The following is a 19766-nucleotide window of genomic DNA, read 5'->3' as shown; positions in this document are numbered from 1 at the left end:
AAGAACCAAGCTGTCAGTCATGTAAAATGAGTTCAGCGATAAATGAAAAAACAATAAATGTACAACCACGAGGAAATGACTTAAGGACTACAGCAGATTGAGTTAATTTGTCATTAATTAATTGCCCTTAGGAAAAACTGTAGAGGGAGTGGCCAAACACCTGGGTACCAGTTAACAGAATCTTTTCCCATGTTACACCTACCTCCTGGGATTTATCAAAAACAGAAAATAGTTAGTGTTCCCTGGATGCTGGAGGAGACCCTGGAGCATATTGTGGCTGATAAATTAAATTAATGACCAAAGTAAAAGTACTTAGACAGGAACAAAAAGTAAACAAGTAGAAACCTATGGGCCAGCCTTGTTTTCTTTTGGTTCCTGCCTTTACTCCAATAACTGTTTCTACTTAATTATTAATTAAAACTATTAATTACCACAGTCCTGGGAGAAACAAGTCCCTGAACAGCAACTGCAGCTTTTACCTATCTAATGGAAACATTATCATCTGAAGAATGCCCCCATGCACATTATATCCCATTTTTCTTCAAGTTTAAATGAAGCTTCAGCACTTACTTTAACATTGGTCTTTTTACACCAATTGCCTTACCACCGTCCCAAACCCACGAGAACTTATATCTAGTTTGCTTCCCCTTCTTTCTTTTCCATCCCTCTGATATCTTCAGTCTCTCAAGTTCACAACTCTCTCCTTTCTATTCCAGATGCCATCATTTAATAAGATCCTTTCTTCATTATCCCTTGTGAGGGCCGTTCCAGCCCTGGGCCTGGTTATCAACCATCTCTTCCTGCATTACTCTTAACTCTCCCTCTCACCTTCTACTTTATTTGAAATGCTGCTGCTACACTCAACTTTCTTTTGGGCTGTCTGTATCATCCAACCTGTTGCTTCACTGCATGATTTACTTCATGCTTTTTTAATGTTTGTTTCTAAGGCTTTGGTGAAGACATTTTCACTCCACCTAATTTCTGCTCTAGTTTCCCCTTAATCTAGTAAACTCTTCAAAGAAGAAAGGCACTTGCTTTTGACTTTGGCAAGCCCCTGACATACTGTGGCAGTACCAAAGATAATTTAAAAAACAATCACTCCTCCCAATGATCTCTCCTAAATTCTCCCTTCCTTCTTTCATCGGTGGGACAGCCTGTGTCTCACCTCCACCACGCAAATTCCTCTTCCAGATCACCCATTACATTCTAATGAAATAGATTTTTAATCCTCATATCATAAACCCTAACTCGTAATAAATTTGCCAAGATATGACAGCAACGAGAGTCTGTCAGAAAGATTATGCCTATACAATGCAGTGTCACATATATAGACAGTGGAGTTAGCTATAAATAAGCTAATTCAGTGTTAGAAGCTGTATTCTCATGTTAACATGGCATTCTGCCCAGCAGAAGCTAGTTTACAATATTATGGTATGTCGATATATCAGAAAAAGCAGCTGCTTCTCACAGTACAAGCTTAGGTCTGGGAATCAGGAGAAATTCTATCCTGCCTTGGCTGTCTACTTATCTCACAGGTGGGTGAAATATGGCCCGTAAGCCAGATTTAGCCCGCCAACAGATTCGATCTGGCTTGCAGGTGAACAGCTGCCAACTAACTGGATCTAGCCCTCGGTGGCTGGTGGGTGAGGCTGGTGGGTGGCACTGCTTCCATCCAGCAGCATCAGGCATCATCTGTGGACCTGGTCAGGGCTTCCAAACCAGCAGGCAGGTGGTAGCATCACCTGTGGATAATACCAGTCAGTTCCGAAGCCCTGACACAGAACTACCAATAATGTCCACAGCTGATGCTGCCGCTTACTCGCCACGGCAGCAGCTCCTGCCTGGGTCCACAGATGATGCCGCTGGCAGGTTCCAGATCAGGGCTCTGGGCACGAGTTTCCACTGTGCCAGGAGGGTGGTGGCATCAGCTGAGGATGCTGCTTGCAAGTACTGCATCCTGGCCCCTGAACCTACCGGCAGCATCCACAGGTGACAATGCCACCCACGCACTGCGGCAAACTACAAATAACAGAAAAGGTGTATGACACAGGTGAGAATTGGCCCCAAATGCCCACCCCAGTTTCTCAATAACAAAACTCTTCTTCCTTTCTAGCCGATCTCTGTTTAGGTATTCTGCTCTCCCTGCATGTTTGTCATTCTGTTGTATCCATTCCAGTGGGTTCTGGGAGGATGGGGAAACAGAAACACAGACAGACAGACAGGCAGAGGAGAGAAACGGATATGGCTCTTGACAGATCCCCAAAACTCATTAAGTAGCCCTCCAGCCAAAATAATTGCCCAGCCCTGACTTATCTTTTATTATGCTGTATAGCAAACTTGCATAAACTTTCTGTGCCTCAGCTTCTTCCTCTATCCAAAGGGAATCATTCATATTCCATGGGGGTATAATGACTATTTGAAGCTCTGAATGGATGCTATAATATATTGCTGCTATAGATATTCCTCAAGCTACTCTTCTTTGAAATCAGCATACAACAAGATTTTTTTCCTGGTCTGAAACTGAATTATGGGATATTTTAAGTTAATAAAATAAATATGTATCGTTTTGATTTTTAACCACCTGAACAACAGAAGTCCAGTGTGTTGAGCTAACCATCATATGTCCCTTAGATTAACAAAGAGAAGAACAGACTTACATTTGTGTTGCAAAGCTTGTGTTGCTTGTAGGCTCCAGTACACACAATAGCTGCAGCCCTCTGAGACACACTTTGGACAGTCTGATGTGACACAAAGCCATGATGGGTTGAGCCACTACCATGGAACAAATTCTGAGATGCAGGAAAGGCCTGAGAATGGGTTGAAGCATGCTGATAAACTGAGGGCCCTGAGACATGATGTCCAGGCTGAAGTCCATGTTCTTCTTGGTAAACATTTTCATGTTGAAGTGAAGGATTAGCTGGATGGGTGTACGGATGGTTCCCAAGACCTGGATTTTGCTGATATGCTTGGTTCCTTGGTAACTGTCGCTGCCTCCGTAGTTTTTGAGGTGGCTGCCCAGTGTCAGTTTGCAGAGGTAATATATACGGCACTTTTCCATATCCATATTTCCCTGGGCCAATGGGATTTCTGTTTCTGTTTCTAAGGGAAGATACATAAAATCACACTGAGTGGACAAAGGTATGAACACTTAGATGCTTATATGAATTTTACCTACAACTAACAGCTTAGAAAGATTTAGAAAAGGTACATAAGAACCATTAGTCTATTTTAAAGAATACTTATACAATATTCTGTTCTCATTTTGCATATTAGCAATCACAGAGTATGCAACACCAAGCTCTGTGGCAGAAAGCAGTCATTAAGTATTCACCAAGAAAGACCAACCGTTGAGTAAGGAGCAATGATGTCAGCCTGCATACCAAGGCAGAGCATTCTGCTTGACTTCAGCCGTATTCAGTTTTTAATCAAGGTTTGTTCTTGAGATAACATGCAAATGTCTGTCTTAAAGGTAGTGTCTTCAACCTTTGGCATTGTTCTTTAAAATGACAATTTAAATTTTTAAAGCAACCATATTTTTAAAACTCATGGCTGTGCTAGGCTTTCATTGACATTCCAATACAAATAAGGCTTGTACTCCCTGTTACTGGTTTAGACAATGGCCAGGAAGAGACTTTCATTTCTACATGCAGAAATTGTTGAGAATCATTTGGAAAGGAAACAGTACAGATGTTCAGCCTGCAGCTGCCCCCTCTCCCCTGCTCTTCACATCTGCCAGAAACTGAAGTGATCTTGTCTTGGGAAGGTGAAGGGAGGAGTGCCTGCTCCACTTTTCCTAGTCCTTAGCTCTGCTCCCAGTCTTTGGGAGTAGAGCAGGTAGAGCACTAGGAAAAAGTCCCCAGGGTCCTTCTCCAATCCAGGTACTGCCTAGCTGGGGAAAGAGGTAGGTAGCAGCTGTGGCTGCTCCTCTCCCCTTCTGGATAGATCTAGGAGGGGAAGGGAGTAGTGAGGCAAAGCCTCCAGCTACTTTCCCAAGCCAAGCAGTGCCAAGGTTTATGAATGAAGCAGAGAGTAGCAGTGGGGAGAGAAGGAGCAGCCATCAATTCTCCCTGTGCTTTCCCCAAGCCAGATACTGCCCAGCTTGAGGAATCAGCTGGAGGCTTCTCCTCTCTGCTCTCTTGTCCTCCCAGACCATCCAGGAGGGGAGAAAAGCAGTAAGTCAAAGCCCCCTGCCCAGATATTGCTATACTCTGCTCCCAGTTTCAGGGACTACCGTGGAAGGAGCAGCATGGCTAAACCCCTACCCACTTCTCACTGCAGGGCCTCTGGTATAAGAAGCGGGCAGGAGCCTGTGGTGCTCCCTGTGGTCCACTGCTAAGCACCAGGAATTGTGGAGAAAAGCCCCTGCCTGATTCCTACACCAGGAATTCTGATGTAACAAACAGGCAGGGAGAAGCTGGCACTTCCTCCTCCTCTCACCTTCCTGGCTTCCCAGAAGGAGAGAAGCAGTTATGTTCCAAATCTTCTTCAGAACAAGGTGACCTTGGTATTAGGAAGACATGGGAGTTTTTCCCCAAGAAGAGTTAAGCCGGGGGAAAGTATGCAGACATTCAGTCTCCTAGGAGTAACTTTCCCAGGAGTGATTTAACCCTGGTTATTCCAGGGTTGTTTTTCTCCTAGAGTAGCTATTTTTGCTTCAGGAGAAAAAGGTATGAATTGGTTTCTACTGGAAGAATGAGGATTCTCCCAGTAGAAACCAAATGTGTACCAAATGTGGATTCTCCCAGTAGAAACTGAATGTCTGTACATAGACAATGAGAATGTCAAGATAGAGCATCTGCTTCTAGCATACACTGTGATTAGCAAAGCCATGGCTTTTGTGGTCTAAATGTTCTGTTGACTTTGCCTTCATTAGCTACTCAAATAACAAACACAGAAAAGGCAGCAGAACTTTAAACGGTATTGCTAAAGGAGTTCCAGGAAAAGGTGACCAAAACAATATGTTTCTGTTCTAGTCCACATTTATCTTGATCTCCACATTTGGTCTGTTGGGAAGATATTGCAATTAGACACTTATTCAGGCATGTAACATGCTTTAAAACTGTGTACTATTATGTAGTTCCACCAGACACTAATTCTGTTTTCTCACAATGACAGGCCACCTCCTGACACACAGCATTTCACCACTGCTTCATGTTCCACATTCAGTGAAAAGGCCCCAAGACTCAGTTAGCCTATCCCCATGAAAAGAGAGCGCAAAGTGTTGTGCATTCAAGGACCATTCAAGAGCCAGTACCAGCATCAGCATAAATCAGTGCAACTCCTGGGCTGTTCCAGCTTTATGCTCTGCTGCATAATACATCATACATGGCTGAGGAAGCAGAAAAAGAAACGTAGCTGTACACTCTGGGCACACTGGCCATGCCTCCACCCAAGGCTTTTCCTTCCAATGCACAAGCCCTGGCTGCCAGGCTTATCCTGCAGTTTTTGCTAACCAAGGAACAGCTTTACACTGAAAGTATTTGCTAAGGACCAGACCCCAGAACTTACATGGCCAGTAAATTAAGTGAACATTAAAAAAAATAAATCACTCCAAAAAACACACTTTAAGCCACTTTATTTAGCATAATGATGACTATAAAGTTAATCCCAGTATTTTTAAACTAGTGCTGTCAGCAGGTCTTTTGACTGTTTTTCTCAATACTCGCTGTAGCTTAAAGTTAGTTCAGTCCTGGCTCTCTAGTTATGCTACAATACTAGACAGCTAAAATCATTAAAGCTTTCTTCCATTTGCACCTCAGATGTTTTTCTTAACTAACCTCCCCACCCTCAGCACACACAAAGTTTAATGAGAAATACATTTTTTAAAGGAAACTTCTCCTATCTTTACTAGATATTCACATCTTGTTATATAAAATAAAATAGATAATTTAGACTGTGGTGAAAACTGGAGGTTATAATTTTATTTTCTAGGAAATAAGAAGGCATAGATGTCAAGCACATGTCACCAGATCAAAGACTCTCTTTGAATTCATTTTTTCCTGTATTTATTTTCTCCCTAACTCTCTCTTACTGTCTCCTAATACTCTTGTTACATAGAAACCTTGGAAGTCATATACTTAACATTCTAGCTTTTATGGCCACGTGAGGCTTTTAATCAATCTTCATGCCTCAAGGATGTGTCAACTGGAGTGTTGATTTACCCTGGCAGATAAGCCGCTAGAGCACTTGAGTTGTTTATATGAGTTAATCTGTTCTGCGACAGCTATGGTCATTGCTGAGGCAAGTTTCTCTTTTCTACTGTAGCATGGGTTTGTAGCATTTGGTGGTTGTGGGGAAGTGATTCGGGTTAGGAGGACAAATCTAGGGGAAAAAAGGAATATGCATCAGAAAGGGACAAACCAATTCAAATAAAGCAAACCTCAATCTGCCTAACTGCCCTTAACTTTTTGTTAGTTTCTTTTAATGATCAAAGAAATGTACATAACATTTCGCCTTGTTTCTCATTTTCAATACATTTCAACATTTTGCCTTATTTCTTCATTTCCTAATGCTGATCAAAAAAAAAAAACCAGCAAAAAATTATCTGTCATTCTTTGTATTTCCAGGAATATACTATAAAATGGAGAAATTAAGGTATCTTTTAGAAAAACATCTGAAATTTTGGGGCTGATTCATGTAACATGCCAGTACCTGTGAGAAGCCGATACACTATAGATATTTTTTGATTGTAAGTCAAACATGTAGAAGTTGATCCCACATTTTCAGGTTCAATTTTAGAAAAAACAGCATGTTCTCCTGAATATAAGTCACTAACTATAAAGACTTAGAACTACTATTACCTGCACAAAATCACACAGAAAAATCAAATAAACATGACAGGACTAAAAAGGTTAAATTCACAAAGACTAAAATAAAAACTGCACTGAAAAATATTCTGACTTGCATGTATTGCATGCATGAAAATACTGCAAGTACAAAAGTCAGGACTACAGAGGGCTTAATATGGGGCCACTCATATAGAAACTGAGTGCAATTGTTATTGTTCTTGCTCCTTTTGGAGGAAGAAAAGGTAAACTTGAAACAACACTAAAGTCCCTTATCCCCAAACATTATTGTTTCCAAGTCTTAATTCCCTTGTTTTACTAGGGGCGCACCAATATATCAGTTGGCTATTGGATCAGCACTGATAAAAGGAGAAATGACATTATAGGCTTTTGGCTTTTTTTGGTCATTGTAGCTGATAATTGTGGCCACATGCCCAGGGCACCCTGGACAGCGCTGTCCAGTCCCCACACTCCACCTGAGCCCATGGCAGACTACAGGTCCCGGTGTAGCGGCAGGAGGGGGGCGGAGTACTAGGGAGCAGTCACAGGGCACCACACTCAATAAAAAGAGACCATTACCAGCTCCTAGTTCTGCTGCTGCTCCTTCTGCCACAGGGGCCTGAGCACCAGGGCTGCTGCAGAGACACTGGCTTCTGCACGGGAAGGGAAAGGCACCGTGCAAGGGACATTCCACTCTCCCAGGCACCTTTGCAAAAGCAGCTTCTCCCTGGCAGCCACCAGAGCTCAGCTGCGCAGGGCCTGCCGGTGCTGAGGTGGTGGCATGCTCTATGGCTGCAAGCACGCCCAGGATCACTGCCTGCATGAGGGTCTGCCCCACCTGCCTGGGACTGCAGCATGGGCTATGTGGGGAGTGGAGCAAGGGGTAGAAGCTGTAGGTGAGGGAGTGACGTGTGTAGCAGTAAGGAGATCACCTCCTTTGTCACTGAGGGCAGTAGCAGGCAGGAGGCATGTGCACACATTATAGAAGAAAACAAACAAAAAAAGTTTATTTACGTCAGTAGTTTAAAATGCTTTGCACTATTTCTAATTATCAGTTAATGGATCAGCCGATATGGTTGGTTAATCAACAGCTATCGATATCGGCCAAGAAAATCTTTATTGGTGCACCCCTACATTTTACTAAAAAATATGTATATATCAACAAGATTTTAGCAAAAGGAATTCATAGGAATAGTACCTCCACCTGCATGGCACTCATCCTCTACCAAACCCTCCCTGTCTAGCTTCTGCAAGGGACCTCTACGAAAGCTCCTAACTTCCTCATTTGACCTGCTCCTGCAAGCTTTTTTATTGGGCACCCTACACATGCCCTCAGGTCAGAAAATGTAAACCCTTACACCCATGCTGGAAACTAAACAAAGAACTTTTCATTATTAACATCTTTATCACTGTTCGTGCTTCACTGTAACCAATCCTGTTTGGCATGAAACTATGTGGCACTGTTCACTTTGCCTTAAAGCATTTTACACTCCCTGTTGGCAACATCCTTATAAATTAAGAATGCAGTTTGCTGTGAGATAATTAAGAATCTAGTTTAAAAAAATAACCCTTGAATGTAATTAGTTTTTGCTTTTGGAGAGAGAGTGCCAGGTAGAATTTGTGATGTCATACACTAGTGAGGGAGGGCATGTTATCTAGCTTCATGAAGGATGCAAATAGGCAAAACCCATAACTTACCTAATAATTAGCACTAAATGAGCTCTGACAAGCCTGTGCATGTTGTATAAACCTAGCCCCTTAGGATCTGTTTGTAGGGGATGCAATTAGGCAAAGCCTTGGTGAGTTTTGGGGGATTCTGAGCCACCACCAAGCCTGCTCCATAGCAGAACACAGCTTTTTACCTATCATCCTCACAGTCCAAAGGCCTACAGGCCCCATTCTTCACCATAGGCTGGTTTTAGGTGATCTTTTTTCCAAGCTTATCCTAAAGAAAGAAAAAGGGTGCTTCCTCAGTACCCTTTGTTTTGGGAATGCTAGAATTAAGGCTAAGAACCCAAAAGATCATGCTCCAGATGGAAATTTGGATTCACACCTCCCCTGAGGTAACAGGCAAGATTAAAAAAAATGGACAGGGAATGAAATTTCATAAGTCTTAGTGAATAGTTAGCAGGGAACTAGTGGAAGGTAGATTTTGTAACAGTGGCTCTCTCAGTCCCCCCCAAACAAAAATGGTGGGACACATCCACCAAGTACAGCCACAAAAAGCATGACAGTAAGAGATCATCACTTCCTCTGAGTCCATCTATTGTAAGGAAGACCACCCTGGGATTTGGAGACTGGGGATGGCCATCAGGGAAGGTCAAGGTAGTGTAAAATGCATACGTTTAAGTCTACTTAACTTTCAGCCACCTTGACAAATGTCCACAGGCATCCTACATAGAAACCCAAGCACAGAATACACTGGAATACTAGGCACAGCTTTTTAAAAGCTCTTCTGCTAAGGGGCAGACTATCTTTTCACAAAGCTACAAAATTCCCTTGGTATGGCATGAATATGAGAGTAATATTTAGTCCAATATTTCTACAGTCAGAATATTTAACTGGACTAGGTATACTATTATCAATCAAGAAGATCAGAAGCAGAATTGTTTTAAATGAACTGATGTATCAGAAAGGAATTAATACTTCAAAATAAATTCTTCATAATACTCTCAATAAGAGAGTGATGTTTGTATGCTTTCAAGTGCATAGTCTAACCCCTTCTATTAAAGTGGCTCAGTACATTCACTACAGAATAGTTATTGCTATTAGGAAAATTTATTTAGGCATTAAAACTAAAATTCAAGGTGTTAAGCATGAGAAGAGTCTACTGTTGTCATTAAGTCAGGTATAACCATTACTGTGGTCTGTACAGGGGTAGTTAAATCTATCTGTTTCTTGTAGCTAATTTATCTATGGAATAGACAGGTAAATACAAGAGGTACTAAACTCCAAATACTTCACATGCACCTAAAACTTCCAACTGATTGCTTTTAAAACAGTGAAACAAGATCAAATAGTAAGTAGGAGAAAGGCATCAGGCATTGGCTTCAACATCTGCTGATAAAAGATATTTTGTTACTTCTCCTTCCCCTCAAATTACCCTTACAATAGTATTTCTTGGCATTTTTCAGTTGGATCCTAGAGGAACAGTGGTTATCAATTCACCTCCCAGGTAAGTTTACTCAAAGATACTCTCCCATCTCCAAGTGCCAAGTTGACAGTGGAATTTTGAAAACATGCACGTTTATTTTACCAATCATAAATGAATTCCCTCAGCCAAAGGTTTATAGGATTTTTAATACGTCTTTGGCTCCTGCCCTTTCACAGCTCACACAATCCAATGCTAGATTTCAGGATGACAAATCTGTTGCACAACTTCTGAGGTTCCAAATCTGTTTTCATTCCACACTGGAACACTAGGGAGGTAGCAGCTTTCTATAGGCTGGTGCTCATGCCTCTGACCTTGGTAGTGAGAGACTCAAGTTAAATCTCTCATCTCCCTGATTCAGCAGAGCTTTTCCACTCAAATTACTCTAAACCCAGTAGAGCAAGAAAGTGAACCTGAGTTTCTCGTCTAGTTCAAGAAATAGGTCTTATCGACACTTAACAAGGTCTGCCTGCACAGATACTGCCAGATCCCCACAGGGGACATGCAGCCTATGTGGCCAAAAGAGCTCTTTTGTTTGTGTAAATGTTTCTATATTAGAGTTTTTTCCCAACATAGCTACATCAGTATGGGTGATTTTTTTTCACATTCCAAGCTAACATAGGGCTGTGCAAAACAGCACTGTTTCGTTTAGACTTCCATTTCACTATTTCAAAGTGACAGTGTTTCATTTTGTTGTTTCATTTGGTGCACTGTTCTGTTTCATTTTGTCAAAAACATTTCGCTGTTTTGATGTGTTTCAATGTTTTGCCCATAGGCTGTAATGAGGAATCATGAAAATGCCTAAACCTTTGTCATTTCTTGCCTGATTTGGATAAAACTTGCAGGGATGGTAGCCCCTTCTGAGGGCATGAAGCCTGCCAGGTTTCTAGGAGATGCATACAGAGGTTTCTGGGAAACAGCACCTCGAACTGTACAAAGCAAAACTCCTGACACTTACCAGCAGTGGCAGCCTCTGTGGCGGGCCAGTAGGGGGTGCTCCTGCATTGAGCCACCCACCTCACTGTGCCTGACCACCTTCCAGGCTCCAAGTGCCTCCCTGGGGGCACCTCACGTCTGGTCGGCTCCCTTCCTGGAGCACACCCGCTAGCCTAGGGGTAAAATGCCACCACTCAGGGATGGGCTTGATTCTGGCTCTGCACCCCCTGGGAAACACAGGCCTAGTGGCCCTCAAGGGTACTTGACTCACTTCAAGAACTTGGGGTGCTTCCCTCAGTTGGAAGCACAAGTAGTGGTCTCCCTTAGTCAGCTGAACCAAAGGGACCCCAAGGCATAATCTAGACCCACTCCCAAAAAGTCTCCTATGCTAGGTACAAAGGAGAACTTTACTGGTTAAAAGGGGTGGGGTTGGACTATGGTACAGGTTAGAGCAATATCAGAAAAATCCCATAGAGCAAATGGGCTGGGCGGGGTAGCCTTTGATCACATATCTGAGTTACTACAAACTATATATCTAGTTAGATCTCAGGTAGCTTACTTACAAGTATCATCCAGAGGCAGGTGGAGATTCCCTCTGGAGGCATACAGTTCCTTGATCATAAGTTTTGAGAGTGAGAACAAGTTTCAGATGATCCAGCTCTTCTCTCTCCCTGAGTCTTCCTCATGGCTGCTGCCCCCATCCTCCTGGGCAGTCCTTTACTTATACAACCCTTATGACTTCATTTACCTGGTCCAATGGAGGCCAGCACCTGCTGCCTGTCAGCCAAACAATTTGAAATGCATCACTAGTTGCTGGGCAGACTGGCAGTCCCTAGCTCACCAGGGAGCCCAAGTCCCTCACCTAGGTATGTGACGCCAGTCACATAGGCAGAGGGAGCAGATTTCCACCGTCCCTCAGGAATGTACCCAGCTCAGGTTACCTAAAGAGACAGGGTAAGGTATGTATCCTCTGCTGAGCCCATCATAACTAAATTGTCACAGAGCAGAGTTTTTGAGGAGAAACAGAGGTGGCCTTCTGCCACAGCCTCCTCTCATCCGGTGTGGGGTCCCGCACCCTTGGGAGGGCTACTGGGCTGTGCCGGACTCCTCCTGGGGATGCAAGTACCCGGAACTGTGCGCCAGATGACAGGAGAATACCGCCAACCGGCAGCAGCAGCAATCTTCCCTGGTGCTGGGCACAGCTCACGCCCAGTGCTGGTCCCAGGTGGCAGAGGCAGCCTCTTCTCATCTGGCGCACAGATCCAAGGGCTCACATCTTCAGGAGTCTTCCACAGCCTGGCAGTCCTACCAGGGGTGCGGGCCCTCAGATCTGTGCGCCGGATGACAGGAGGCTGCCACTGCTACCTGGGACCGGCACTGAAGCCAAGTAAGCCCAGCTTCAAAACACAAAATGTTTTGAAACTTTCAAAACATTTTGAGTGCCCTCATTTTCATAGATTCATAGATGTTAGGGTCGAAAGGGACCTCAATAGATCATTGAATCTAGCCCACACAGGAAAGTGTTCTGGGTTCAAATGACCCCAGCCAGATGCCTATCTAACCTCCCCTTGAAGACCTCCAGGGTAGGGGAGAGCACCACCTCCCTTCAGAGCCCATTCCAGATTTTGGCCACTCTAACCATGAAGAAGTTCTTTCTAATGTCCAGTCTAAATCTGCTGTCTGCTAGCTTATGGCCATTATTTCTTGTAACTCCCAGGGGTGCCTTGGTGAGTACAGCCTCACCAATTCCCTTCTGCGCCCCAATGATGAATTTATAGGCAGCCACAAGATTGTCACTCAACCTTCTCTTGCAGAGACTGAAGAGATCCAGGTGCCCTAGTCTCTCCTCGTAGGGCTTGGCCTGCAAGCCCTTAACCATATGAGTGGCCCTTCACTGGGCCCTCCCCAGGTTATCCACATCCCTCTTGAAGTGTGGCACACAAAACTGGACACAGCCGTATCCACTTCCCTCCCTTTCTTGAAGATAGGTACCACGTTGGTCTTCTTCCAGTCTTCTGGCACTACACCAGAGAGCCAGGAGTTTTCAAAGATCCATGCCAGGGGCTGGGATATGATGCTCGCCAGCTCCCTGAGTACCCTGGGGTGTAGATTGTCAGGGCCGGCTGACTTGAAGGTATCCAGCTTCTCAAGATGTTCCTTCATGAGGTAATGAAGGGCAGGGGATCTCCCTCACCCGGACCGCCCTGTCCCATGGTGGGCATGGGCGTCCTATGGGGCTGATGAAAGACCAACGCAAAGTACCCATGTAATAGGTTGTCTTTTCCTGGGCATCAGTTGTCAGTTGCCCCATCTGGTTCAGCAGGGGTCCAATGTTGCCCTTGGTTTTTTTCTGGCTCCCCACATATCTGAAAAAGGACTTTTTATTGTCCTTGATGCTTGAAGCTAGTTGGAGTTCAGTTGCAGTCTTGGCTTTCCTGGTTTTCTCTCTGCAGGACCAGACCAGTGCAGAATAATCCTCCTTGGAGGTGAATCCCATCCTCCATCCTTTGTAGAGGAGAAGTATCATCTCCTTGGTTCTGTTTGTCATGCATCTGCTGATGCATGATAAAGTGCAGTTAGCTTTGCTGATGACTTCGTCACACTAACGACTCATGTCCAACTTGGAGTCCACTAGGACTCTGAGATCCCTTTCCACTTCCGTGCTGCCTAAGCAGATCATTTCCTAGGCAGTAGGTGTGCTGGACATTTTTCCTCCCTAGGTGCAGCACTTTGCATTTCTCCTTGTTAAATCACATTGTATTGTTTTTTCCCTATTTGTCCAACCTGTCCAGGTCTGCCTGTAGTTGTTCCCTGCCCTCCAGTGGGTCCACTTCTCCCCACAGTTTTGTATCATCCGCAAACTTGGACAGAGTACACTTCGCTCCCTCGTCCAAGTCACTGATGAAGACAATGAAGAGTATCGGTTCAAGGACCGAGCCCTGAGGGACACCACTGCCCACGTCCTTCCAGGTCAATACCAACTCGTCCACCACCACTCTCTGGCTATGGCCCTCTAGCCAATTTGCCACCTACCGGACTGCATAATCACACAAGTCACAGCCTCTTAATTTGTTCACCAGTATGGGGTGGAATACTGTATCGAAGGCCTTCCTGAAGTCTAAGTGAACGATACCTACCCCTACTCCTGCGTCCAGGTGTTTTGTAACCTGATCATAAAAAGAGACTAGATTAGTCAGGCATGATCTACCTGCTATGAACCCATGTTGGCTTCCCCTGAGCATAATTTTTCCTGCTGGGCTCTCACATATATGAGCCTTAATAATCTTTTCAAAGACTTTACCAAGGATGGAGGTGAGACTGACTGGCCTGTAGTTTCATGGATCCTCCTTCCTCCCCTTCTAGAAAATAGGGGCCACATTGGCCCTTTTCCAGTCCTCCGGGGCCTGGCCCATACACCACGAGTGCTCAAATATTCTTGCCAGTAGCTGTACAATGACATCAGCCAGTGCCTTCAGTACCCTTGGATGGGGGTACTGCTTTTGCTTCAAAGCTGTTTTGAAAGCCTTTTGTTTCATTTCAATTTCATCGTTTCAAGCTTAAAACACATCAAAACAGCTTTGAAATGAAACACCCAGTGAAATTTCACACAGCCCTAATAGCCATTCCAATAGAAGGGAGGCATAAGCCAGACCCCCTTTATTTTCCCACTTCTAAGAAGAATTTAATGTTGACTAACAAGCAGCTTTCTATATCATCTTGGAAAGACGCAGGCATTAAAGACTTGGAAACAACAAAACCATGGAGAATAATATGCATCCAATGCCAAAAAATTACAAGTTTTAAGCTCTATCTGCTTTCAAGCTATTTCTGGAAATACTGGTGAGTTACGTACACTATTTATTATCTTGCTATTGTTATTCAAGTAAATCATAGAAAATCAGGGTTCAAAGGGAACTCAAGAGGTCATCTGGTCCAACCCCCAGCTCAGAGTAGGAGCAGCCCCAACTAGATCATCGCAGCCAAAATTTGTCTAGCCAAGTATTGAAAAGCTCCAAGGATGGAGGTTCCATCGCCTCTCTGGGTAACCTGTTCCGGTGCTTTACTACCCTCCTTGTGAGAAAATTTTCCTACAATCTAACCTAAACTTCCCTTGCTACAACTTGAGACCATTAGTAGGGATGTGCAAAAAAGACGTATTCAATTTGGATTTGGATTCAGCCTGAATCAGGGAACAGCAATTCAATTCACTGATTTGAATCACTGTTTCGATTTGATTCAGCCGAATCCAAATCTGAAGATTCGATGCTGATTCAGAGAATCAGCGATTCAGGCATAGACACAGCTTGAAATGTTTTTACTACATACCTTGAGGTACCAGGCACGGCTCATGAATGCTGAGATGGTGGGATGGATGGAGCATCCCACAGGAGTGTGAGGGGGGTCCCCTGCGTGCTCAGCTGCAAACCCAAAAGTAGACTGGAAGAACTTCCAGTCCACTTCTGGGTCCACTGGCAAGCGTGCGGAGGACCGCCCTTCCCTCCATGCCCCCTCAGCTCAGTGATTAGCTACAGGGAGACCCTGGGTGCCCTCCCAGACTCAGGAAGCACCAGTCAACGAGCTGGAGGGCAGGGGTGGTCCTCTGCATGCTTCACAGCAGACATGGAAGTGGACTAGAAGTGCTTCTGGTCCATTTCTGGGGCTGCTGAGCATGCTGGGGACCTGTTCCCCCTCCACCCCCCCGGCACTCCTGTGGAACACTTCATCCGCCCCAGCACCTTAGCATTCAGAAGCCTCCTAGTACCTTGAGGTATGTAGAAAAAAACATTTAAAGCTGTGTCTATAGCCAAATTGTTGAATCTCTCTGAATCAATTTGGGGGATTCCAATTCGATTTGGAGAAATTAAAGGGTATCCTGATTTGATTTGGTTCAGAGATACAGCAGCTGGATTGGGACAAATCTCCGCAGAATTGAATCAGTGACCAAAGCTTCACACAGCCCTAACCATTACCCCTTGTTCTGTCATCTGCCACCACTGAGAACAGTCTAGCTCCATTCTCTTCTGAACCCCCCTTCAGGTAGTTGAAGGCTGCTATTAAATCCCCTCTTAAATGCCCATGATGAATCTATGTCAGCTGTTCCTAATCACCTTTTTCTCCCCCAAGTGCTTAGAAATGGATTCCTTGGGTATCTGCTCCATGATTTTTCTAGGAACTGAGGTGAGGCTGACTGGTCTGTACTTCCCTGGATCCACCTTTTTTTCCTTTCTTAAATATGGGCACTATGTTTGCCCTTTTCCAATAATCTGGGACCTCTCCCAATTGCCATGAGTTTTCAAAGATGATGGACAGTGGGTCTGCAATCTCAGCAGCCAACTCTCTCAGCACCCTCAGGTGCATCCCATCTGTCCCCATGGACTAGTACATGTCCAGCTTTTCTAAATAGTCCCTAACCTGTTTTTTTTTTCCATTGAGGGCTTCTCACCTCCTCCCCAAACTGTGCTGCCCAGTGCAGTAGTCTAGGAGCTGACCTTGCCCGTGAAGACAGGCAAAAAAGGCATTAAGCACTTCAGCCTTTTCTGCATTCTCTGTCACAAGGTTGCCTCCCCCATTCAATAAGGGACCCACATGTTCCCTGATCTTCCTCTTGTTGCTGACATACTTGTAGAAACCCTTCTTGTTACCCTTCACATCCCTTGCTAGCTGCATGTCCAACTGCACTTTGGCCTTCCTGACTTCATCCCTACACACACCCAAGCAATGCTCTTTTACTCCCCTCCCTAGTTTTCTGTCCAGATTTCCACTTCTTGTAAGTTTCCTGTTTGTGATTTTGTTTAATGAAGAGTTCCCCACTAAGCCAAGCTGATTTTCTGCCACACTTGCTAAGCCAAGCTAAGCTAAGTCTTTCTGAACATCAGGATGGTTTGTTCCTGCACTCTTAGTAATGCTTCTTTCAAGTACAGCCAGCTCTCCTGGACTCCTCTCCCCCTCAGACTGGCTTCCCAGAGGATCCTGCCCATGAGTTCCCTGAGCAAACTGAAGTCTGCTTTTCTGAATTCCAGGGTCCTTACTCTGCTGTTCTACATCCTTCCTTTCCTCAGGATCCTGAATGTTATCATCTCATTAGTCACTGCTGCCCAAGTTGCCATCTGCTAATACATTCCCTACCCTCCCTGTTTGTGAGTAGAAGGTCAAGAAGAGCATGGCCCCTAGTTGGCTGCTCTAGCACTCACACCAGGAAGTTGTCCCCAGTACTCTCCAAAAACTTCCTGGATTGCCTGAGAATTGCTGCATTGCCACCCCAGTGGATGTCAGGGTGACTGAATTCCCCCATGAGAACCAGGGTCTGTGATCTGGAAACTTCCACTAGCTCTTTGAAGAAAGCCTCATTCACTACTTCCTCCTGGTCTGGTGGTCTACAGCAGACCCCCACAACATCACCCTTGTTGCTCTCCCTCTAACCCTAACCCAGAGACTCTCAACAGACCTGTCTTCAGTTTCATACTAGAGCTCTGAGCAATCATACAGCTCTTTTATATAAAGTGCAACAGCTGTTCCTCGTCTCCCCTGTCTGTCCTTCCTGAACAGTTTGTACCTGTCCGTGACAGTTCTCCAGTCATGCGAGTGACCAACCAAGTCTCTGTTATTCCAACCAAGTCATAGTTTTGTGATTCTGGAAGGACTTCCAGTTCTTCTTGATTGCTTCAATGTATGACAGTATACAAATACTCACCCTTGTTTTCCCTCTTGTATGAGAAATAAAAGAGTTCAGTGCCCTTTGCCATCAGTTAAGTTAAAGAATACATCAAATATGGACAATTGATAACCACAAAAAAGTGCCATCAGGGATACAATTATCACCAAAAGGCAAACTGGTGCTTAGCAGGAAACATACTGAAAGTCAAGTAACATCGAATGAACCATGTCAGACAATCACCATTAACAGACTTTGATCTACTCTGCTTATCTCAAGTAAAGGCATTATCTACTTGTGTAATATAATCTGACAGTGTATTTCTTCAGCACAATTTGCCCATCGTGAGTATTCGGACAAAGCTGTTCACATAGGCAAAAGCAGTGGCACATTAAAACTTAATCTAAACCAAACACATAATTTAATCTAATGGAATAGTACCAGGATGAACATGGATTCCCCAAATAAATGTGATAAGTCACTTTCACTGTTCTTAATATGAGAATTACTGTACTGGTGGATTGGATTATCCAATAACATTCATAAGAATAAATTTATAAGGATCCACTCTATTGGACACGTGGAAGACTGTAAGAAGACAGAACGGGTAAGCATGTCAGCTACCAAGGCATTATCAATTGCTTTGTAGGCATCATGGGAAAGGGATGTTTTGAAAAGGGATTTGTAGGGAAGTTCCTGAAGCAGCTTTGCAGTTTCTCCAAAGCATGAGGGGAAAGCCCTGGAAAAGGCACAAAGACACTTGTTTGAAACCTAGCACTGTGAGCCAGTCAGAAATAAGCATCCCCATTCATCAGCAGCAGCGGTAATCCATCAAAGTTGAGGACGACTGTCTTATCTATGGGCCTGAAAATGGCTGACAAAGCCTATCTGGGATTGACAGACTGTTGCAGCTTGGACCATTGTTTCCATGCAGGGTGAGTGGCTTTGGGTTCTTGGTTCAGTCTACAATGCACTGTTTCTGCCACTCCTGTTTTTCCATCCCCTGATGTCATCATAAGATTTCAAAGTTCTGAGATCCTTGCAGCAGACTTCCTCCCTTTCGGGTGGTCCTGGATAATCGTCTCCCAGCATAGCAGGCAAACTGAGTTATGCTAAGGCTGTTTAGCCATAGTCCAGGCCTTCCCAGAACTAAGCAATAAAATTGAACAGAGCATGTTCTGTGAGTGCTGTGATTGGTGTGCTAGGCGAGTAAGAAAACAGTTTCCATAGAAGGAATGCTTGGCACAGAGCCAGGGGATTGGTGCACCATATCAGGGATGCTTAACACAGGGCCAAGGGATTGGACAATTTGGGATAAGTTACAAAAGTAATGAACAAATGCAGGGAAACGTGTGTATTACCATACTATAATTCTGGGAGGTCAGACACAGCTACTGCATCCCTGCTTGAACAGTGAGGAAGCCAAAAACTAACATCTCACATACCCAGCAGAGGACCTGACACCTGGTACCCCCAAAGATCACTGCTGTAATGTCTAAGGAGCCACTTGCCTTGTTGTATTATGGGGAGGAAACCTGTAATATCAAATATTATTACCTGGAGACCCACTGGGTTAAAATCCGTGGGGAACACGGCACAGGGGACACAATGGTGGGAGTCTACGACAGACCTCCCACCCAAAGTCCTGAGCTTGACCAGGAGTTCACCTGGGAACTGGCTGAGGCCACATGCTGCAGGACCATGGTTGTCATGGGTGACTTCAATTACCCAGACATCTCGTGGGAGGATCACTCAGCAAAATCCGAGCAGTCGCAAAGCTTCCTCTCATGCATGGATGACCTCTACCTGACTCAAGAAGTCTATGGGCCAATGAGAGGTGACACGCTGCTTGATCTGGTACTGGCTACAGGGGATGACCTAATCAGTGACCTAGTGATTGATGGAAAGCTGGGTGACAGCGAGCACTAGCTGATCACCTTCACCATCTGCCGTAAAGCTGGCAAGTCAGTAAGCAACACGGAAGTCCTTGACTTCAGGAAAGCTGACTTTGACAAGCTCAGGAGACTTGTCAGTCAGGCCCTAAGGGACCATGACCCCAAGGGGAGGGGAGTTCAAGAAGAGTGGTTGCTCCTCAAGCGAGCTATCCTCAATGCACAAGCTAAGTCTGTTCCATCTCGGAGGAAAGGCAGCAAGAGGGCACAGCAGCTCCCCTGGCTCTCCAGGGACCTAGCAGACCTCCTAAGGATAAAAAGAAAAGCCTACAAAGGATGGAAGACGGGAT

At 44.6% G+C, this 19766-nt stretch overlaps 1 protein-coding gene across 1 annotated transcript in view; it reads right to left on the bottom strand.

Moving 5' to 3' along the window:
• The window catches only part of THSD4 (thrombospondin type 1 domain containing 4), a 639363-nt gene that overhangs the window by 557448 nt on the left and 62149 nt on the right, over nt 1-19766 (bottom strand). The window contains exon 4 of the mRNA XM_019533460.1: nt 2658-3099. Coding sequence (XP_019389005.1) covers nt 2658-3099 — 442 coding nt within the window. The remainder of the gene's footprint in view (nt 1-2657; nt 3100-19766) is intronic.

Source organism: Crocodylus porosus, unplaced genomic scaffold (genome assembly GCF_001723895.1).
Source record: "Crocodylus porosus isolate Cpor-Errol unplaced genomic scaffold, CroPor_comp1, whole genome shotgun sequence".
NCBI lineage: Eukaryota > Metazoa > Chordata > Crocodylia > Crocodylidae > Crocodylus > Crocodylus porosus.
The sequence above is the reverse complement of the archived record's forward strand: the minus strand, read 5'-3'. Positions and strand labels throughout refer to the sequence as shown.